Genomic DNA, 22,901 nt, shown 5'->3' with positions numbered 1-22,901 from the left:
AGGGGCGTGCCAGGCTCCTCCTGGGCCGGGGAGAAGGGCAGCGCCTCCGCAGGTCCCACATGCTCACTCGCTCTGCACCGCGCTCGGCGGGCTCTCCACCGCAGCCACTGCCATCTGCCGCCCTTGGAGGCAGACGTGGCCGGGGTCCGACGCCCAGCGCCGGATGCACTTTCCTCCAGGACGCGTGTCCTGGCCCTTCTCTTGCTCAGTCGACGTCAGGCAGATCTCGGCTCCACCCAGCAGGGTCCACCAGGGTTTTGAGGGCAAGGAGGGCCCCCTTCTGAGTCCTGGATGCTCGGGTGCTCCTGGGACAGCTGGGGAGAACCAGGGGGCAGGGCTCTGTGTCTGCTGGCCGCGGGGGGCTGGTCCGCCATGTCCCACTCGGCTCTCCGGTTTGCAGTCCATGTACGAACGCCAGGGCATCGCCGTGATGACGCCCACCGTCCCCGGGAGCCCGAAGGGCCCGTTCCTGGGCCTCCCTCGAGGTACGATGCGAAGGCAGAAGTCAATAGGTAAGCAGAACAGCCACGCCCACAGAGGTGGCCCTGGGCCCTCGGCGGGGCCCCTCCGTGACCCCACGCCTGCCCACTGGAGGGCACCCTAGGGAGCCCCTGACCCTCTGAAACTTCCCTGCCCTCTGGAGTCCAAATCCAAGGTGACTTCCGACCTCACAAGCCAAGTATCCGTGATGATACCAGCGGGGCGGGGGGGGGGTCCACAGTCCAGGGTGGGTGGCGGTGGCCAGGCGAGGGTCAGGGGTCCCCTCACCCCCACCCCGCGTGGTCAGTGACCAGCAGGGTGGGCCCACACCCCTGTGGACGGCCACTGCCGCGTTTGGGGGTGCGCTCGGCGGACACACTACGTGGGGTGGCTGAGCCGGCTTCTCACTCCCTGAGAGGACAGTACCGTGGCGGGCGGGGACTGCTGCCTTCTCATTGATATCACATGCTTCCTACTGACTGTTCCGAGTGAGGTCAACACCGCCCCTAAACCCAGCCCTTCTGACAGTCCAGCCCGGCCTGTGCTGCGTGAATTCCCAGAGGCCCTGCGGACCCTGGGCGTTCGGCCCCGCCGCATGTCGAGCACTGGGGCTGCCCCAGCGGCGCCGTGGCCAGTCGGAGGGGGACCGCGGCGGGCAGGACCTGGGCGGTGAGGGACGGCGGAGGTGGCGTCTGCGGGTCCTCAGTCCCCCCTGCCCCTGAGGAGTTCAGGGCGCACACGCCATCTCCTGCCGTGGCTCTCGAACTGGTCAATAACAATCCATTTCCTCCTGTCAGACAGCAGAATCTTTCTATCAGGTTAGTGAACCTTGCGGTTTGGAGTCTGTCACGTGAATGTAATGGTTTCCTCCATAAGGCGTATTCGTAAATCACTCCTTGGGAGGTGCACGGGGCCACGGGCTGCGTCCCTGCCCTGCCGGGATGCCCTCCCACGGAGAGCCGTGTGAGATTTGGAATACCCTTATCGAGCAGAAGTTTTCTTTGGGATAAGCTTCCGGAGTCTGTCCTAGGAGCTTTTTTGATTTGAAGTTCTCTCTTCTGTTACCGCTTTGAAAACCCTGCATGGCCCCCCCATGGGATCCGCGTACCTGCCGTCTGTCCACATCTATGTCCTGCTTCCCGGGTCCAGAGTGCGTCCTGTTGATGTTTTTTATATCTTGAACTGTCGGAAGAAACCTGGAAGCCCACCTAAAGGGCACACCAGAGCTCTGGGCCCCAACATGGCTGTCTCCCTCCCCCGTGGGTCCCCAGGACCCTCTCACCCAGCCCCACAGGCTTCACTGGGTCTAGTCGTCCAGTGTAACCGTAGTGAGTGGGGACCATGGTGAACTCCCAGGCCCATCAGCCCAGCCCAGAGGGTCTCAGGACCCAGAGGGGCTGTGTTCGCTCAGGATGCTACTCCTGGGGTCCTGGTTAGAGCGTTGGAGCCACCCAGCCATCCTCCTGGGGGCCCAGGACCCTTGGGGGGGGGGCCCAGATGAGTCAGGCAACGAAACAGGCCCTTGTTGAGCAGACGAGGCTGCCCCAGGGCCTGCACCCCCGCAGGATGTCGGTGCTGTGATGCCCCCGGGCAGCAGCCCCTTCCACCTCCCTCAACCAGTACAGCAGCTGGTGTGCCCTTTGTCTCGCTTCCAGTGGGCAGCTCCACAGCCTCAGTCCTAAACCCCAGAATGCCCCCCGGGCACCCTGGCCAGGTCTGAAGGAATAGAAGCCCCTGATCTCAGCTGTCCGCCCCCCCCACACACACACACACACGCACACACACATGCATACGTGCAGTCCCGAGGAGTGGGGCACCCTCACCGCCCCGGATCACACCACTGCCCTGGGGAACTTGGAGGGCCGCGCCCGGGGAGGTGGGCGGCCCCATGCCCACATCCTCGTCCCCCAGGTCCGTGGACAGGAAGGCTGGGGAGCTCCTCCAGCCGCTTCTCCCAGGTTGCAGACGGCCCCAGAGAGACAGGACACCCTGCAGACAGGTGGGCTCAGCAGCACACACTCTGGGCCTCCCGGCGCCTCTCCATTTTTTGGCTCGGAACGGGCCGCATGACCTCTTGACGTTGTGGCTTGCGTGCTGTGTTCCGTGAACCAATGTGCATCGTGATTCCGTGTGAGTTTGGAGACTTAGCGTGTCACACTGCCCTCGGAGCGTCGCGGGCAGTGTGTCCTCTCCGTGATGTAAGTCTAAACCTGTCTTCTGCTTGTAGGGATAACGGAGGAGGAGCGTCAGTTTCTGGCCCCGCCCATGCTCAAGTTCACCAGAAGCCTGTCCATGCCGGACACCTCCGAGGACATCCCGCCTCCGCCGCAGTCGGTGCCCCCGTCGCCGCCGCCACCCTCCCCCACCGCCTACAACTGCCCCAAGTCCCCGACCCCGCGGGTCTACGGGACGATCAAGCCCGCCTTCAACCAGAACCCCAGCGCCAAGGTGTCCCCGGCCGCCCGCTCCGACACGGTGGCCACCATGGTGCGGGAGAAGGCGCTCTACCACCGGCGGGAGGGCGACCGCTACTCCCTGGACTCGGAGGATCTCTACAGTCGCGGCGCCGGGCCCCAGGCCAACTTCCGCGGCAAGAGGGGCCAGATGCCCGAGAACCCGTACTCCGAGGTGGGGAAGATCGCCAGCAAAGCCGTGTACGTGCCGGCGAAGCCCGCGCGGCGGAAGGGCATGCTGGTGAAGCAGTCCAACGTGGAGGACAGCCCCGAGAAGACGTGCTCCATCCCCATCCCCACCATCATCGTCAAGGAGCCCTCCACCAGCAGCAGCGGCAAGAGCAGCCAGGGCAGCAGCGTGGAGACCGACCCGCAGGCCCCGGAGCAGCCCGGCCAGCTGCGGCCGGATGACAGTCTGACCGTCAGCAGCCCCTTCGCCGCCGCCATCGCCGGGGCCGTCCGCGACCGCGAAAAGCGGCTGGAGGCCCGGAGGAACTCCCCGGCCTTCCTGTCCACGGACCTGGGGGACGAGGACGTGGGCCTCGGGCCGCCCGCCCCCCGGGCGCGCCCCTCCAAGTTCCCCGAGGAGGGCGGCTTCGGCGAGGAGGACGGCGGGGAGCCGCTGTCGTCACCAGCGCCCCGGGAGCCCGAGAACCACTTTGTGGGTACCGGTGAGGCCGGAGCTCAGGGTGAGGCTGGCAGGCTGCCGAACGCCCCGGGCCAGGCCAAGGCGCCGGAGGGCAGCCCCGCGGCGCCTCCCCGGAGCGGCAGCGCGGCGGGCCCTGAGAACTACGTGCACCCGCTCACCGGGCGGCTGCTGGACCCCAGCTCCCCGCTGGCTCTGGCGCTGTCGGCGAGGGACCGGGCCCTGAAGGAGTCGCAGCAGGGCCCCAAAGGGGAGGCCCCCAAGGCCGACCTCAACAAGCCGCTCTACATCGACACCAAAATGCGGCCCAGTGGGGAAGCCGGCTTCCCTCCGGTCGGCAGGCAGGGCGGGCGGGGGCCCCTGCGGCGGCAGGAGACGGAGAACAAGTACGAGAGCGACCCGGGCAAAGACCGCAGGGACGACAAGAAGGGCGTGCTCGTCCACGTCGTGGACGCGTCCCAGCAGAAGTCAGCTGGGCTGCTGATGGTCCACACGGTGGACGCGGCCAGGCCGCAGGACTTCCTGCAGGAAGAGGACGCGAAAGCCGACCTGGAAACGCGGCCAGACCCTCCGCCATCCGAGGCGCCCGAAGGCGCCCCCGAAACCGAAGGTGCTTTCCCGACCGCCGCGGGCCCCGAGCCCGCGGCCACCGCCGCCGCCGCCGCGCCCGGCAGGACCGTCGTAGCGGCGGGCTCCGTGGAGGAGGCGGTGGTCCTGCCGTTCCGCATCCCTCCCCCGCCTCTGGCCTCCGTGGACCTGGACGAGGATTTTATTTTCACAGAGCCATTGCCTCCTCCCCTGGAATTTGCCAATAGTTTTGATATCCCCGATGACCGGGTTGCTTCTGTCCCCGCTCTCTCAGACCTGGTCAAGCAGAAAAAAAATGACACCTCCCAGTCCCCTTCCTTGAACTCCAGCCAGCCAACCAACTCTGCAGACAGTAAGAAGCCGGCTGGTCTCTCAAACTGTCTGCCCACCTCATTCCTGCCGCCCCCTGAAAGCTTTGATGCCGTCACGGACTCCGGGATCGAGGAGGTGGACAGCCGGAGCAGCAGCGACCACCACCTCGAGACGACCAGCACCATTTCCACGGTGTCCAGCATCTCCACCCTGTCCTCCGAGGGCGGGGAGAATGCGGACACCTGTACAGTCTATGCAGACGGGCAAGCCTTTATGGTTGACAAACCCCCAGTACCTCCCAAGCCAAAAATGAAGCCCATAATCAACAAAGGCAACACCCTCTACCACGACGCGCTGCTGGAGGAGGACGTGGACAGCTTCGTGATCCCCCCACCTGCACCTCCGCCGCCGCCTGGCGGGGCCCAGCCTGGCTCCACAAAGGTCATCCAGCCAAGGACCTCCAGGTTGTGGGGGGACGTCTCGGAGGTCAAAAGTCCGATTCTCTCAGGCCCAAAGGCGAACGTGATTAGTGAGTTAAACTCAATCCTGCAGCAAATGAACCGAGAGAAATCGGCAAAGCCAGGGGAAGGACTGGACCCGACACCGGGAACCAAGCCCGCCGGCCTCACCCCCAGGTAAGTGCCCGCGATGGGCGTTCCTCATCCAGCGCTGACCAGGAAGTGCCCCGGGGAGCAGAGGCACTCCCGAAGCGGATCCAGGAGGGCACACCCAGAGCCGGCCGTGTCGGCCTCCTTTCTCCTGGCCTGGACTCTGGTGCCGCGGACCCCCACGCAGAGATGGGCCATGAGACCTGGCCACACAAGCCGTCCCTGCCGTGGCTTCGAGGGAGGAGCCCCGCTCTCTCGCCCCCCATCCTCCAGATCCACCAGAACCCCAAAGGGGCCATTCTGGAACCCACCCAGGAGGTTTCAGGGGAGGGAGCGCACTAGCCAGGGGGTACATGGGCAGCGTGCGATCGAGGGTGTGTCGGGGCCTCTGACCCCCTCCCCCCGTCACTACCTGGTCTGGGCTGGGGAGGAGTCTGTTCTGGACCCGCTGCCCCAAGTGAAGACCCCAGAGCCCACCCTGAGCAGGGCACGCGTCATGGGAGAAGAGCGTGCAGTCGTGCCCACGTGGGCGCTCACAGTGTTGGGGCAGAGTGTGAGGTCCCACCTTCTCGGAACGGGGGACACACACAGGGCCCTGGTCCCAGACCCAAGCCTCGGGGCTCTGCCAGGCCCCCACTCGAGCCCATGCTTCCCACCCTCAATCTCTGCACTCGGTTTCCCTCACCCGAAACACACACCGCTTCCCGGGTCCCCCAGGCAGCATTCTCCTGTCCTCCCGCTGGTCTTTAATCCCGGGTTTCACTGTTGCAACTAACGAGGTCGTTCTTTGTACGCCTACTGGGCAAGGCATTTGACTCAAATACCCAAGTCCATCCATCAGTAATCCTGAAGGACGGTGGGGTCCTGAGAGCCGCGACTTCCCTGCTCTCTTTCGATGTGGGTCAACCAAGTCACACGGCCGGATCATGGTCCTCCTCGGAGTGCTAATAGGCCAGCATCCACAGAGAGAAGCATGCCAACCAGCACCGTTTTCAAGGGGGCCCTCATCGTAACTGTGGCGTTCAGAGTCCTTCCAGGCTCCCCGATTCCGAGAGACGCGTGGATGCATGCATGCGTTACACATTTGAGGGGCACAAGGAAATATCATGGAACGGCGCCAGTCTTTAGTTGCTAGGTTATGTGAAAATACAACAATCAAGATGCTTTATCTGTGTTTCACATTTGACAAAACCCTTGGATGTGGGTGAATAATGTTTCTAACAGCTGCTGGGGAGCAGGTGGTAGTAACCCATTTCTCGGAAGGGGCAATGGAGATGCAGAGAGGCCGGCAGCCTGTCCACGGGCACGGGCAGTGGCGGACAGAGCCGGGGCAGGCCGAGGGCTTCTGACCAGCGTGTCCGTCACAGTGACATCCGCGATACGAAGACGTGCAAGTCATCTCCTCTGGGCAGCGTGGGGGGCAGCGTGCTCCACAGGGCACTCCCTCCAGAGGCTGGGCCCTCTCTGACTGTGGGCCTCCCTCACCCCTCTCCTGGCTGGGTGAGCTGCTCGGGGCTCATGGCAGAGGGGTCTCAGCAGCAGGCATCCCTGGGGTTGGCCTGGGTGGGAGATGCCTCAGAGCAGAGGTCAGCTGGTAGAGTCCTGATGGACTTGAAGGGTTCAGGCCCTGCCTTGTGATCGACCCCAGTCTTTTCTATTATTTATAACTCAGTGCACACGGCACAAGCAGTCACTGACATCTACGCACTCCCAGCTGCAGGGCCCCGGGCAGCACAGGCCCAGAGGTGGGGCCTGAACACGTTCCCGGGGTGCAGACAGGAGAACCGGGGTCAGAGGGCGGAGCACTTGGTCACGAGCCCTCAGCTGGAAGGCACAGTAGCAGACCTCCAGGTCAGGGAGCTGCCTCGGGGTTCCACTTCTCTGCTCTCCTGGAGCCATGAATCAGCCTGGAAGGAGGGTCACCCAGCAGAACGCCCACAGGCCCGAGCTTACCAGGGCAGGGCTCTCCTGAGGCCTCTGGAGCCCCTCAAGTCCAGTCTTCCATGCTTATCTGGAGACTGAGACCCTGCAGGGTGGTCCCCAGGCGTCTCCGCACACGGCCCGCCGCCCCTGGGGCAGCAGCCCCTTCCTCCCTGCTCACTGCCAAGGGCTGCAGTGAGTGGGACCAGGAAACTGAGGCCTAGGCTTCAGCCAGCCAGGCACCAGAGCCCAGGACCTTCCCAGCCAGGGCGCATCTGCCTGGATGTCTCAGCCCTACTTTTAAGTGCATCTAAAAATTAAGAGCTTGTGTGCAGCCCTGGGCAAAATGAGGCACAAAATTAGATGAAGAGAATTCCTATTGAAGGAAAAGAAATGAGCTTTTCTAGGGAAAAGCTGAAAACCCGCCACGCTCTTTGAAATGATGGACGAGCAGAGGTGCACACTCATTCCCATAGAAACGGCCTGAGCGCCCCAGGGCCACCCCCGGGCGTCTGACCACTGCGAGGGCAGAGACCAGGGGCAGATTTGCCCCGCTTTCACTCGTGGTTCCTCCTTCGCTCCCGCTGCTGCAGCCCAGGCCCAGGTCAGGAGGAAGACGCTGAGCACCCAGGCCCTTGCTCGCTGGGGTCCAAGACGAGCCTGAGCCCTGAGTTTCTGCTGCTATGATGAGTCCCCAGAAATCAGGGATGACATGGGCTCTGCCACCGTCCTGATTGCAGACACACTGGCGGGAGGCCGAGGCCCGTCCCACTGCCCCCTGACTCCCACGCAGCTGCGGCTTCTCCCCAGGCCTCATCCAGAAGCACCCCCTCACCCTTGAGGGGGGCATGCAGGGCTGGAGACAGGGCTCCTCTGGCTGCCCTGGCTGAGTTCCCCAGGAAGGATCTCATCTCTAGACAGAGCGTCCACCAAGATCGAAGCAAAGCTTTGCTCAGGCTGGTGCCACCTCGGGGCGAGTCAGCCGTCCTCCAGCTCAGCGCCGGCCCATGCCCCCTTCCAAGGAATGCCCAAGCACCGCCGACACCCCAAGGATGACCTCCCTGCCTGCGCGGCCTGCTCTCAGAACCCTTTGGTACCCCAGACACATGGGCACGCACCCCTCACTTCAGGACACAGGATGAGTTCCTCCAAGTCACAGAGCTGAGAAGCCAGAGGGACGCTCACCTCTGGCCCCGGAGCCACAGCCCAGCCCCGCGACCTCCCATGGGGCTCTCTGCAGGTCCACGGTCACGGCGGCCCGGGCCGCCAGGAACAGATCACCCCATGTGTGCCAGGCACTGTGCCGGGCCCCAGGACTCCTCGCCGAACAAGGAGACATCCACGGTCTCTGCCCCTTTGAAGAGCTACATTCTCAAGGGGAAGCAGATATGAAAAAAGACGACAAACCCAAAGTGCGCAGCGCGAACTACAGAGGGACGAAGATGTCCCAATGAATCATGGCCGTGGGCAGGGTGGAAGGAAGTGGCGTTTGAACCACCTGAGAGACAGCTGGGCGGGAACCCGGGAGCAGGGCGTCCAGGCGCCGGGACCAGCAAGCACGAAGCCGGGGGGCCGGCAGGTGTTCCCCACCCGGAAGAAACTGGCCAGAGCAGAGGGAGGGGCTGTGAGGACGGTCTCGGAGCATCTTGCGTGCCGAGGTGGAGGGCTGTGTCTGAGTGGTGGCAGCCCTCGAGGACTTAAGCAAAGGCTTGGCACGACCTGACTTGCATTTCATGAAGCTCACCAAGCAGCTGTTTGGTCAGCGGGTCATGGTGACGCAGGGAAACCCAGAAGCAGACCCGTGTGCGGTCCCGGGGTCTCCGCTCTGGTGACAGACCCCGGGTAGATGGGAGTTTGACATATGCGCTTTGACCTAAAACAAAGGGCCTTGAGTCAGAAGACCATCATTTTTTTTAAAGCAAGACAGCTCTGCTTTGCCCATCCTCCCACGGGGAGCAGGAGGTCAGTGTGGGTTTGGCTTTCGTTCTCTGGCCGTTGGGAGGAGGATCAGAGCCACAAGTGGATGCTTGCAGGAGACCCCACTGCCTTCCATCCAGGGGGCGCAGCATCGGTTGACCCTCCAGGAGCCCCTCTGGATCCCCTCACTCTCCTGGGTCCTCTGGAGGAACCCGGGATGGGCCTTCACCTCCTGGAGGTGCCGATGGAGCTCCAGGTCCCCCGGGGCAGGTGGGGTTCAGGCTGCCTGTCGGTGCAGCACTGCCCAGTCCCCAGGGGGTGCCCGCGCTGAGCACCCACACCCACTGCCTGGCCCAGCGGGCACCTCTAGCTCCTTGCTGGGCTCTCGGCAGTATCATCCTGAGAGCCTCTTGGTTTTAAAATAAATCAATTTGGGTTGTTAAAAAATTATCTCTGCCCAGCTGGTCCCAGAGCACAGACTCTGGAACTGACTCGATAATGGAAGGCGCTTAATGGCACTTTTATCACGGCAGCGCCGTCACGGAGGTTTTCTCATTTCATGGCAGCAACTGAAACACTGAGGGAGTGTCAGTGACTGGAATCATGGGTGATTAGGTGAACGCGCGCCGCTGTGTTCCCTCGTACTCGGTACATACAGAGGCTGTTCTGGTCCGACTGCAGCAGCTTATCCTTCAAGGGCCATCCACAATTCAGCCTGGTCACCAGGACCCCTCAGCCAACGTGTGTCGGGGGTTGGCCACTGCCCGCTGAAGACCGGGTGCATTCTCAACCTGCTCGGGTGTGTCAGACGGGCTGCTGAACCCGAGGCGGCCTCGCGGCCCCCACGTCCGGCTCCGCTTGCCGACCTGGCCAAGTCACATAACTTCCTGACTTGGTCTGCCAGCTGCCCACATCCATGTCCCCCGCCTCGGTTCACTCCACAGTTCTCAGCTGGACCCCCATGCATGCCAGGCCCAGGACGCAGACCCGCCGGGACCCTTACGGTCACCTTCCCAGTCTTTTTAGTGCCCAACCTTTAGAAACGTTACAAAGACAGAACTTAGACCAGTTTGGAAATCGGCCCCGTTTCACACACACGACAGGGATGCATCACACAAACTCGACAGTGACCACACGGGACGCAGGGGCCGGCGGGGCGTGCTGGGGAATCTCTGCAGAGAGGGCTCAGAACTCCGAGACCACCTCGCTGGGCAGCCTCCGGCCCACAGCCAGGCACTGTCCAGGGGCCGAACCGCGTCTATAAACACGATGAAAAGGCCCCTTGAGCCCTGGCTTTCCCCTTCCCCAGGCAACTTGTGCTGACTGATAAAATAACAGCGCATCTCTGAGTGTGTCATTAACTCTTGATTTCTGTTTCAATGCTCATGTTTCCATATGGATTGGATTGAAGAGGCAGGATAGAGAGTAATAATCCAAGAGAGGGCGTGTGTGCGCGAGTGTGTGTGTCTGTGTTTCTAAATCGGGGCAACAGATTCTTGTGTGTTCCACCCGGGAACCCAGCGGTTGCTTAGCAACGAAACAGTCTCCGCAACCGGGAGACCCAGTGAATAATACCCATCTGATTAACTGAGAGTAAACCAAGCCACCGAGGAGGAGGGCGGGATGGACCACCCCGGGTGACCTCCACGCAGCGCCTCGAACGCTTTGGTGCCTCTTTTCCGTAGCGACGTCCCACGGGGCCGTGGGCAGGCTCCCAGCACAGAGCCAGATCTGACGCCCCCTTTATCAGCTGCCGGCCTCTCAGCCCTCAGCGCGGACTTGACGCAAAGCCCGGCCTGCCTGAGCGGGCGTGCGGAGGATTGCTGCCTCCTAGGCTGCAGAAGACAGAGGGCAGCCGGGAGCCCGGGTCTGGGTGCCAGCGGGAAGCTGGCTCCCAGGCCCGCACGGGGAGGCTGACGCCCCCTCTCAGCATCCTCCTGGTCTCGGTCTGTGCTCACTCCCCCGGCCACGCAGGGCAGACGCGTGAGCTTCCCCCGCCGAACACGCAGAGTCAGGCCCCTCTGGCATTCTCCTCCAGGCAGCTGCGTGCACTGCCCACCCCACTCTGCAGCCAAAGAGGGCCCAGCATCCGGGCCTCCGCCTTCATCTCGTCCGAGAGAAGCTGCTTTTTTTAATTGTCATTAATTTTGCAGTGTTGTCTCAACCCGCTCCCTCCTGTTTCCATCTGCTCCCGTGACGGGTGGTAACAGAAGAGGGTCGTGCTGAAGAGACGTAAGTGCCGCGTGCAGAGCCCCCTTCTCTCTGGCGTGCTTTCCTGTCCCTCGGTCTCACTGCCCACCGTGGTCTGCTTCTGACGCCGCACCCGGCTGCCTGCAGGGCCCTCTTTCTAAAGGGCATCCCAGCTACCTGGGAATCGCTGGGGTGTTCCCCAGGGTGGGGTGGTGCTCACGCCCACCCTCTGGGCTGAGAGAGACCCACGGGTAAGTGTGGCCTGGCTCTAAAGAGCTGCTGTCACGGGGGGATTAACCTGCCTCCATGTCACAAAGCCAGCAAGCAAGGCCACCTCCCGACGGGACAGCCCGGCAGGTGGGCCCGGTCAGGGCCACAGGGGGGCACGGTGCGCTCCTGAGAGACGCCCACCCACTGCGTGGAAGGCCGTCTGCACCCGGAAGGTCCCTCTGCGCCCGGAAGGTCCCTCTGCGCCCAGAAGGCCCTCTGCGCCCAGAAGGTCCCTCTGTCCACGGAAGGCCCTCTGCGCCCAGAAGGCCCTCTGTGCCCGGAAGGTCCCTCTGTGCCCGGAAGGTCCCTGTGCCCAGAAGGTTCCTCCGCCCGGAAGGCCCCTCTGTCCACGGAAGGTCCCTCTGCACGGAAGGTCCCTCTGTCCACAGAAGGTCCCTCTGTCCATGGAAGGCCCTCTGCGCCTGGAAGGTCCCTCTGCGCCCGGAAGGCCCTCTGCACCCGGAAGGTCCCTCCGCCCGGAAGGTCCCTCTGTGCCCGGAAGGTCCCTCCGCCCGGAAGGTCCCTCTGTGCCCGGAAGGCCCTCTGCACCCGGAAGGCCCCTCTGGGTGGAGCGGCCCCACCCCCACTCGGGTCCCTCCAGCTGCCTGGCTGCCGTCAGTGGTTGCAGTGAGCCTCCCCCAGCAGAGGGGAGACAGGACCCCTCAGTGGGGACTGCAGTGCATCTTCGGTCCGACCTGGGCCCCAGAATCTGCAGGCTTCTTAAATCCTTGCTGTGTGCACGGCACATCTCTTTCCCCTTGACTAGGGTCAGGGGGTGGGGCTCTCCCGCTCCCTGCCTGTGACGCCCTGGACCAGCAGGGCTCCCATTTCTTCATCCTGAATGGGGGGTCATCCTCAGAGGCCGCCTGGGGCTGCCCTGCCCTGCCAGCACCAGTGCAGCCAGTAACCAAGGCCCCTGGAGGTTCTCAACGGAGTGTCTCCTATGTGCAGCATCCAGTCCTGGAGCCCCTGACCCTCCAGGAAACCACACGGGAAGCCCTGGGGGTGGATCGGGGTCCGGCCGCAGGCATCCCCCAGGCCAGGGAAATGCTTCTCCCAGGACAGGATCAGAGCCCGAGTATGGCACAGGCCCCTCCTTCAGACCACGTGCAGGCTCCACGCTTGACCCAGCGCCCAGTGGGGAAGGGCCAGGAGGCTGAGGCTTCCTGTAACCCACCCACCACCCCTCACACACACACACACACACAGGGCAGAAAAAACACAGACAGACACACACACACACACACACAGCAGAGAACAGACAGCCTCAGAACAGGGCGCAGGCAGGCTGGGCTCCGACCCCGACCGTTTCATCGGATGGGGCAGCACCCAGGAGCCGCGGGGCGTCCCACTCTGAAGCGGCCAGCCTGCAAGGTGCCCTTCCCCGCCCTTTTCCTGTAAAGCCAGAAAGCCTTGGGTCTGACAGGCGATGAGGAGGAGGGGTCTCCTAACGGGTTCCCTTCCTTGAAGTGGAGGCAAACGCCGCCGCTCCTCGGGCGGCATGGTGACACAGCGGGACTGGGCCCTGGCCGCCCGGCTCCTCTGTGCCCACCCGCCCCTGGTCTGGCAAGGTGTGTGCTCTCTGCCGGCACGCTGGCCCTCAGACGCCCTGCTGTGGTTTCGGTGCCCCCCTCCCCCCAGAGACCACGTCCTCGTCTGCTTTGTGATCGGACTTGTAATGGTTTTCTCTGTTGCTGCTGTTTCAGAGGCCCCGAGGTCATGAGCACCGTCTCAGGAACGCGGAGCACGACAGTCACCTTCACCGTTCGCCCTGGGACCTCCCAGCCCATCACCCTGCAGAGCCGGCCCCCGGACTACGAGAGCAGGAACTCAGGACCCAGACGCGCCCCCAGCCCTGTGGTCTCGCCAACAGAGCTGAGCAAAGAGGTCCTGCCCACCCCCCTGCCCGCCGCCACTGCGGCCCCCTCACCCACCCTCTCGGATGTCTTCAGCCTTCCGAGCCAGCCCCCGCCCGGGGACCTGTTTGGCTTGAACCCAGCGGGACGCAGCAGGTCGCCGTCCCCCTCCATCCTGCAACAGCCAATCTCCAATAAGCCTTTTACAACTAAGCCTGTCCACCTGTGGACTAAACCCGATGTGGCAGACTGGCTGGAAAGTCTAAACCTGGGTGAACATAAAGAGGCCTTCATGGACAATGAGATCGATGGCAGCCACCTCCCAAACCTCCAGAAAGAAGACCTCATAGATCTGGGCGTGACTCGAGTCGGGCACAGAATGAACATAGAAAGGGCTCTCAAACAGCTGCTGGACAGATAAGGGTGGCTGCTCCTTTCCGCCACAGACTCCTTGTTATAAATAGAGATGGGCTTGCACTGAGATGTTTGGATGGTGAGCGCCAACCCCGTTCCGTGGGCTGGTCTCCTGGGGACCCAGAGAAGCGTGTGTGTCCGTGGCGTGGCTGAGCCGAGGCCTTCCAGCCCCGGCTTTCTGTGTGGGCTCCTTTGGGCTGTTTCTGTCAAAGAGGGGACCGGGGAGGGGTCCTTCCGAGGTGGCGAGGGACGCGTGCGCAGCCTGCCTCCTGCGCGCAGGCGACCTGGCCTCGCCCGGCCCAGGAGCTGCTCGGCCCGTGCGGGCACCGTGCTCCAACAGGCAGGCGCCCCTGCACTCTAGACACATACCTCCCGCGGCCTCCCTGCGCGCCTGGCGGCCCGCGGCCCAGCGCCAGGGCCCTCCTTTGTCTGCGGCCTCTCGAGGGCACGCGGTGCTCACGCGCTCCTTTTCTTTCCTGGACGTGGCTCGCAGCGAGACGCCCACCGACGCGCATACCCGGTGCCCTTCCTGGAAGGTGGAGAAACGTCTCCCCTCCTCTGCGGATCCTTTCCCGCCCCTCCAACGTGCACCCGTGCTTCTCTGGCCCGTTGAGGCTCTTGGCAGTGATGGGCTGTTCTGAATGGGATCGTGCCCAGCTTTGCTTAGCTTTCCTTCTTTCTGCAAGTCTGTTAGCATAATTCCAAAGTGGCCAAACAGATGTCACGTGGAGTTAGTCGAAGCACAAAGTCACGATTCCAGGCGGAGGGAGGCCCGGCTGCCCGCGCACGGCTCCAGGGCCAGCGTGTCCCCGGGCGGAAGCAGCTGTCAGCTGGGAGCGGCTGTCCAGAAGCGTGGGAAGGGGCTTCTCTGCCTTTCAGCATTCTTTAAATTGAAAGGTGTGTTGAATTCTGCAGACCTCAGAGCAGGTGAGCATCCACTGACACGCGGGACGACACAAGGTCCACGGTGGGCATGGCTGCTGCTGGGGGCCCTGGCCCCCTCCATCTCGGAGCCCCGCCGAGGGCAAGCATCACTGCTGAGACAGCCCTTTCGTCCTCTGAGGCCAGGGAAGACGGTACCGAGGGGCCTTCCCCCTTTTCCTCTGAGTGTCCAGGATCCCCACCAGCTTGTCTTAATAGTACAACAGGTTTTCAGAAAACCCAGTGGGCGTGGCACACAGACAGGACCCAGGGTGAGGGTGCAAAGCAGAGAGAGGAAGGAAGGACAGAGCAGGGAGGTCTGGTGGGCAGCAGTCTGGCCTCCGGCAAGGCTTTCCTGGGCCTTGCGCCCTTCATTCCCCCAGAAAGCCCTTCCTTGTGACAATACCTCTGATCTCCACGGGAGGTCGCCACCGGCACCGGAGTCTCAGAACACCCAGTCAGGAGTCAGCACGTCCTCCCACATGTGGAAGAATGTCAAGTTTTTGGCTTTTATTATGATTTCAGAACTAGCCTAGCCCATCTCTAATTATAAAAACATGATTTTTTTTTCCTTTTTTTCTTTATGCTCACAATCAAGTGTCTGGTTAGGTCTGGAACAGCTCTAGAATGAACACGTAAAATTTAGCAATTTAAAATCTTTCTTTACTGCAAGTTTAAATAGTTGTACAGATAGTTTATAAGCACAATATTTTAAGGAAAAAAAGTGGCTGGTCTACTAGGCAGCCTTTGTGCCACTTCAGTGCTAGAAAGTTAAAGAAAAACAAACTTTTGTGATTTAATACTACTATTTCTGTGGAATAATTATAAAAGTATGACCTTTTTAAATCAACCTTATTGGATGCATCTGAACCAGCAGAGCTGTGTTATATTTTCTATCTTTGCTAGAACTTCGTCATCGAAGGACAATTATTTCTTCAAAAGTGGTTGTAATTCACAATGCAGAAGTTTTCTGCAAAAACAAACACACTCACCATACACACAATTTTTCCAGCCAATGTCCCTGAATTGGAAATTGAGTTTTGGACCTTCTGTTCCAAAACCTATTGCAGGTCAATCTTGGTATCTGAACGAAATCAATTTAATATTAAGGTGTTTTACTTCCATGTACTTTCGATTTTTCCATCATGAGATGAATATAACCCCAGAGAAGTTTCAAGCCAACATACTGCGGGTGGCCTGCTAAGGCTGCCGACAGTTCGGAAAGTGTGAGATGGTGATTTGGCCCTCATCTGTCTTCCGTCTGGTGATGTTGCGAAACCCAGTGAGCACAGCACCCCACCAGGCTCGTTTCTCCTTTGCCTACTGCCAGTCTCACCTCTCTGCTCAGTGCCAGGCAACATGCTAGACAGGATGAGAGTGAAAGGAGCCCCAGGCAGACGGTAACCAACAGCAACATGGGGCGTTACGGTTACTGAACTTGAGTAGCCAGGAGGTGAGGCTCGGCTGCTACTCCCTTTCTTAAAGAGACTTCCAAGTCACATGCAACTGACCAGAAGCAAGCAAAGCTGACAACACTGGCGGTTCACACTGTCTCACTATAGAGAAGCAACAGGCCATCAGAACCTGCACTGACCAACAAAATAAACACGTTGCCAAGATGAATCGGTCTCTAGCTCTCTCCACCGGTTTTGCTACAGAAAGCAATAGTTCCTCATTTGACCCACCGCCCACTGTTCTCCCCCTTGAGACATGTCAGGACCAGGCCCTACCCCACGCCCCTCTTCAACAGTGAAACAGATGTTAAACTGCTCATATAAAGATTATGTTAATACTTATTCCAGGTTTTAAAAAGATCCACTTTTGTTATATACTGTAATTTAAATAAATTGCATTTACATGCCTAGTTTCTGTAATATTGTGTATACAAAACCAAAATTGCTCAAGATGTAAATTATGTATACCTGCCAAGATACCTTCTCCAGGGTGTCTGTGCACATTTTAAGTTAATCCATAATATAAAAATGACTCAATGTGACTGTTGATTTGCTGAACTTTACATATCACAAAGTGAATCACTTGTGATACTTTAGTTAATAAAATGGTGATTTTTTTTTTTTTTATTTGTTTCTGAGTTATTTAACAAGCAAGCATTACCCAGGGTGATCGGGCAATGACTTTTTGTGTGTGGACCACAAATATTGGTTTCTCCCATTAACAAAATTTTTGTTTTTTTAGAAACTAGTATGTTTCACACTATAGTTTGTGTAACATGTGTTCGCATTATCTATGTTTCTGTTACTTTGTGCTTTTATTCTTTTTAGACCTTATTAAAAACATAAAGAGAAAAAAACAAGCTCCTGTAATTTGCACTTTCTCCCAATTCTTAAAATCTCTTGTATGGCAACCAAAATTACTGTAAAAAAAATAATAATAATAAATATACTGTTGCACTAAGGTTGTGGTTCTGATTGCAAACAGTGAGGACTTTCTGAATTAAAAAGTTGCCAAGCTTACAATCCAGCCACTTGACCTCTACGACACTGACCAGATAATATCTGCCCAAAGAGTGAAAATTCTTTCAGTGAGCTCCTCTGCCTCGGTTCCATCTCCCGCAAGTTTTCTCAGCATAGTGGAAAGGAGCATTATTTTAGAACTGCGGACGTCTGTGAGCACCGCTGTGAGGGAGCTGAGGCCGGGCCCTCCTTTGTCTGGGACGGAAGCAGAAGGGCGTGGTGGGCGAGCCAGGTGAGACCTCGCTCCTCAGAGCAGAGGATCCCGCACACCCAGAGCGGGCTGTCTCCTTGCGGCCGGGCACGCCGGCTGGGCAGCCTCTCTGGCTGACACAGAGCCAACCATGCTTTCGTGAACAAATGTGCACTAGGGCTTGGGGCAAGAGAATGTGTCTTCTGGCAAAGAACTGAGCCAAGAAGACATGGGCTATTCCTTCCACTGTAGGGAAGCGTATTTTAAACTTAAATGTTGAACCTCTTCTTGGGCCTCATCAGTGAAAACTCACGGTCTTTAGTTCCGGAGCAGTTTCTTCTACTTTGGCACATCCTCCCCTTGAACAGCCGCCACTGTTTCTATGTTCATGACGAGTTCTCAGCCTCACATCTTCTGTGGTTTATGCTCCCCGAGGTCCAACTGCTACACCACCCAATGGCCCCTCCCCGATCTTCACCGCCCCCCAGCCCCACTGTCCAGTGGCTTCCTCCAGATGAATGTATCCGTCTGTCTTGTTAAGGAAAAAATAGATACTGAAAGACTTCTTCCGTCTATTTGTACTTTACCTGAGGCATTTTAATAACCAGTAAACTGGGACGTCTTGTGTATTTGTAGTGATCTGTGTACACGCGCAGCAAGGTGTCAGTCCCACAGCTGCCAGGTGTCTAGGCAGCCGCATGCAGATGGGCCTGCCCCTGCTTGGTGGGCAAGTGGGCAGTTCCAGACCGGTTTCTCAGACTTCAGCAGGGCCGATCACTTCCGTTTTTAATCCACGCTGTACCAGTGCTTTTGTCTCTTTACTGTTCCTGTAACATGTTTCTGCAGTTCGGAGTCTTTACCGTGTTATGTTTAAAATTACAACAGTCACTGTCCATTGCTTCTCCTCTGGAACTCTCTGTTTATAGCAATTCTGAAATTTTACTATGAGCCTTCAAATAAATACAGAAACAAAAAAGAGGAAAACAAGTAAAGTGTGTGCCTTGGGTGTTTTCAACCTGATCTGCATAAAACCATATTGTATTCAAATGCTGTATATTTAATGAGAGGGTAAATACACCTTCAATGTATTAATGTAGCTGATAAAATAGTTATAGTGCCTTGGTTTCTGAACTGAGAAGCCCCTGTCAATGCACAACGAAAAGTGAAAAAACGACTCAAGAAATGAAATGTTGAGAAGACCTGGACATGATTCTGGAGCCTTTCTCATCATAAGACTGTGGAATATGCACAGTCATTTAAGTTAAAAAATAAACATAAAATTGAAATAAGACTGTGTTATCAATTAATTTTCCTTTAAAAGTGCTCTCTGCTATACTACTTTCAGTATTTTCATTTAGTAAAAACACAAAAACATGGTTGAGAATTTGCAAGGAAAAGAAAAGGACATCTTTCAGACCTACTTCCCCAGGTTGTGTCGCCCCCCAGTGGTCCTTGTTGGTAATGCTTATCCAGTCAGCAGCACCTATCCATTATCTCCACGTTTTAAAAAAAAAAAAAAAAAGCTTATTTTTAATGATTGAAGCCACTCATCACAGAACTACTTCCATTTTTTGTAAGCTACAGGCATGGCAACACACAGTCTGTTTTTTAAAAAGTGTGAGAAGTCATCAGACTATTCTCAAGGCCAAGGTCTCTCTCCATTTACTCAGTTAAAACATTAAGCTCCCCAGCACAGCCTCAGTCATCTTGGAAGACAGGTCTGAGGTGCAGAAAGCGTGTTAGGAACCGCCGCCCTCCTGGGACTAGACTAATCCCAGCAAGAGTGGAAGTCCACAGGGCACTTCCACCAGGTCAGAGCAGCAGCCCCATCTTCAGGGACCCTCAGCAAGCAGACGAGACCCTCCCGGAGGCAAGGCAGATGCCGCCTGCTGGGTCCACAGCCAGTCTCTGGGTCCTTCTGCCACGTGTCTGGGCTTTTTCACCTGATAAGATCATCAGCCGTGCTATTACCAGGCCAAGGCCCACCAGATATGCAGATTTTTCATTTCAATCCACAGATACAGCCCACATCTGGGAATCTGAAGGGGGTGGTCAGGGATGACAGCCAGGCTTCTTGAGTGGTGAAACTGCACACACCACTGCGGCCTCTGCTGGAGGTGCGCAGGAGTCCCAGAACCAAGGGGGCGAGCCGGAGGCCATGGCCGTGGGGCAGGGAGGGCGGGCAGGCAGGCCCTAGTGGGCCCTATGTGAGACGGACCCCGGGAAACGGCCAGGTGAGCAAGACAGCGGAGGACATCTGACCACTCGCCTGCACCTGCTGGTCTGCAACCTGTCCCGACGCCTCAGGTCCTCCTGCCGCCGCCCACTCAGAGAGTCTTCTGCGCCAAGGGGCTCAAATAGAAATTAAATGTGTTCTTCAAACCCCAGAATTCAAGAGAGCAGCAGGAGAACACAGTCCCGGAAGCTCCAGGAAAAGAAAGCACAGCACAAGGCGGAAATCAGTGATTCCCAGGCACGGTCCTGAGAGGTAGTGTAGCGCAGCCGCCTGGAAACAGGAGTCAATCTCTCTGCGCCAGGCACCGCTCAGAGCGCTGCCCGCAGTGAGTGTCTCACGGCGCTGAGACAGGAACGAACAGCCCCATTCCACAGATGAGGAGAGTCTCACCAAGGTCCACAGTGAGCACAGGAAGCTAGAGCTTCCTCAGCCAAGGCCAGTTGTAGGAGAGAACCCAAGAAGCACTGCTGGTGCCAGGAGCCACCCCTGACGACAAGGACACATCGCTCTGCTCCCCTCCAAATGCCTCTGTGAAGGGCCAGTGGCCCAGGGGGCTGGGCAAAGTGGGGGTTCCTCCCAGCTGAATCACTTGGGTCATGAAAAAGGGACATTTAACTCAAAGGGAATCTGGCTCCCTCATTCCCTCGGCTAGAATCAGCGAAGCCTGGACCTCAGGATCCCAGGTTTTCACAAAGACATGATATTCGTAAAATGACCCCCAGCTTAGAGATGGGTAACACCTGGTTTAACTCCCACCAGAATCGCACAAGGTGAGTATCGCAAAGCTGGTTATCTCCTTTACCCAGCAGGAAATGGAAGCTCAGAGAAAGCAGAGGCCACGTCCCATGGAGTCCAGCAGCTGGAGACAGAGTCCTACCCAGGGAGCGGCCCGGCCATCCTCCCGCGAAACTCTCCCGCCCCCCGCCTGAGCTACCACAACTCTTCCCAGCGCGCTCCTCTGTGGCCCAAGCCAGTCCACGCCACCTTCTGCAGCTTGCAACTGCAGGTTCCCGGCTGCCAAGCATCTGACCCCCACGCCAGAGTGTCTTCTCCCACCCCCTGCAGCCTCTTTCTGCAGTGAGAACTGGGGCAGCCCCTTCCTCCCCCTTCACGACCTCCTCAGAGGCAGAGGAAAGCCAGCTGAACGAAAGATGAGATAAGGAGTCAAGAAGCTGCAGAATGAGTTTGAAAAGGAGTCTAACAGGCCCCACAGCTTTGAAGCTTCATGTGAAACCAAAGGCACAGAGCAGCAGCTGCCTCCCCCGACCCACCACCCCCCCCACCCCGACCCCACCCCAGCCTTGGCGCCTGCCATCTGGGCAAGCTAAAAATAAAGACTCCATTTTCCAAACCAGAGTTATAAATGTGACTACAAAGGCCCTGATAAAAACATCAAGGCCTTGGGGAAAACCGGGTGGCCTGAAACCTTTAGCACCCCACCAGCGCACCAGGAAAGCCCAGCTCTCCCGCTCCCAACAGGCAGCAGTGACCGGCTTTTTCTGGCAGCCCAGGAAAATGGAGCGTAGAGAGCATGGCGCTTCGTGGCCGGAGGGAAGAAGGCCTCAAGAGAAGACAGATCTAGCACAGAGCGCAGGCCACAGTGTACTCACGGAGGCCACACAGAAATGGCCACACCCATCCCAGCTCTCCCTACAGTGGCCCAAGTGGGCGAACCCTGCCCATCTCTCCCAGCTGTCCCTTCCTGCTCACCTTGCTCCCCGCCACATTCCCACCTTAGGGCCTCCTCCATACCTGCTGAACCTGGAAGGTGTTCATCCCCTATCTTTGCACGGTCTGGACCACCTGGTTGAGAGTTGAATCACCCCGATCACACGGTCACCCCTGCCGGTTTTCTTTGGTAACACTTCAGACCGCCTCAGGGTCTTATTAAGGGGCTTGGTGACGATCTGCAGCCCCTCCCACGAGGACAGGAGCTTTGCCCATCTCAAGCGCAGCTGTTGCCCGGGCGCACTCCGGGTGACTGCAGGCGCGGCGAGTCTCCCGGCACCGGGCGCTCAGAGGACTTCCCTCAGTTCCCAGCTTCCAGAAGAAGGCGCCGGTCCTGCCGTCCACTTGCAGAGAGGCGGACCACAGAGGCGGCAGCGGGTGGCGAGGCCTCCGCCCTCTCTGTGCGCCCCCAGGCAGCCCCGGGAGCTGCTGCCCGCCTCTGTGTGGTTAAGGGCCGTAAAACGAGACACAGAGGGCCCACAGGGGCCGGGCCGGGCATCAAGGGACCTCGCACGCCATCTTGGCAGCGGCCCGCACCCCTGCTGCCTGGGGCTTGGCTGGCGTCGAAGCTGCCTCCAGCTGGGGACGCCTGCGCCCACGGCCCTGGGCCTCAGCGGAACCAGCCAAACTGCAGCCCGGACCCACAGCACCTCCTCACAGTCCGGCTCTCCCGCCGCCAGCCGACGCCGGGGCAGCAGGTAGAGGACGCTGGGCAATCGGGCCACGTGCCCCACAGGAACCAATCACAACAGGCAAAGGGACCACGGGGCACGTGGCCCACGTGGACCAATCAAGATAGTTTTTAAAAAAGACCGCAGGGACACGTGCCCTGCTTGGACCAATCAACGTTGGCAAAGCAACTGCTGGCCATGTGCCCATAGGGACCAATCATGACAGGCAAAGAAGCGCGGCTTCATGGATAGCCCAACCAAAGCAGGCAGGGCAACCAATCCGGAGGTCAGGAGGCGGGCTGTGGACAAGGCGGCCCCGCCCACAAGGGCCCTAACTCCGGAAGTTGTAGACATCACGTCTTCCGCGGGGCCTGGAGGAAGCAGGGAGAGCGGCTCTGGAAATTCAGAGCTCACCCCGTCTGCCTTTCCTCAGAGAGGCCCATGTCCGCCCTGACCTGCCCACGCCTACTCTGAGCTGCCACGCCGGGGAGGCAGCCTTGTCGTGAAGCCCAGGCACCCTTGGGACCCTCGTGCTTTTCCATCGGGAGCCCACCGCTGAGGGCCGTTGTCTAGTAGACTTGCTGTTTAGAGTTTCAGGACTTCACCACTGCAGTCCTGCCACCAGACTTTCCGCATCTAGGCGATATTGCCTTCTCTGTATTGCCACCCTGCGAAGCCTGTGGGGTGACAGCTCCCTGACCAGGGATGGAACCTGGACCGCGGCAGCAAAAGCCCAGAATCCTAACCACTAGGGCACCAGGGAACTCCCTGGCCTTCCCTCCTTTAACACTCACTGCCTGACCTCCTCTCTGATGATGACGAGATGCGCTCGCCCTGTACTGCTTCCCTTCACCACAAGCCTTTGTCACACGGTCGCAGTGTCCCGGCTCTTAGTCATGATGGTGGTGCAGTATCCTTCCTGAAGAATAAACTTACCCCCAACCTTCCAGCTGTTCGGCAGGGTTCCGTGTAGCTGCGTGGCCCTGAGTGCATGCCCCACTCTCCCAGGCGGGCACTACGATGCCTC

At 59.0% G+C, this 22,901-nt stretch overlaps 1 protein-coding gene and 1 long non-coding RNA gene across 8 annotated transcripts in view; one reads left to right on the top strand and one right to left on the bottom strand.

The window, feature by feature from the left end:
* The window catches only part of SHANK2 (SH3 and multiple ankyrin repeat domains 2), a 549,988-nt gene extending 533,335 nt beyond the window's left edge, over positions 1–16,653 (top strand). For 6 of the 7 annotated variants that reach the window (XM_070457813.1, XM_070457811.1, XM_070457816.1 and 3 more), the window contains 4 exons: positions 401–512; positions 1,278–1,298; positions 2,708–5,114; positions 13,091–16,653. In XM_070457813.1, the coding sequence (XP_070313914.1) occupies positions 401–512; positions 1,278–1,298; positions 2,708–5,114; positions 13,091–13,661 (3,111 nt within the window). In that variant the 3' untranslated portion in view covers positions 13,662–16,653. The remainder of the gene's footprint in view (positions 1–400; positions 513–1,277; positions 1,299–2,707; positions 5,115–13,090) is intronic. The other variant, XM_070457814.1, reaches the window with a different exon arrangement.
* A 1,149-nt stretch (positions 16,654–17,802) lies between these two features.
* On the bottom strand, positions 17,803–21,562 carry LOC139031909 (uncharacterized). The gene is made up of 2 exons (XR_011484433.1): positions 21,228–21,562; positions 17,803–18,189 (listed from the first exon to the last, which is right to left on the bottom strand). It is a non-coding gene; the product is annotated as an uncharacterized lncRNA (long non-coding RNA).
* Positions 21,563–22,901: the final 1,339 nt, after the last annotated feature.

This window comes from Odocoileus virginianus, chromosome 28 (assembly GCF_023699985.2).
Source record: "Odocoileus virginianus isolate 20LAN1187 ecotype Illinois chromosome 28, Ovbor_1.2, whole genome shotgun sequence".
In the NCBI taxonomy this organism is placed as follows: Eukaryota; Metazoa; Chordata; class Mammalia; order Artiodactyla; family Cervidae; genus Odocoileus; species Odocoileus virginianus.
This window is presented reverse-complemented; position numbering and strand designations above follow the sequence as displayed.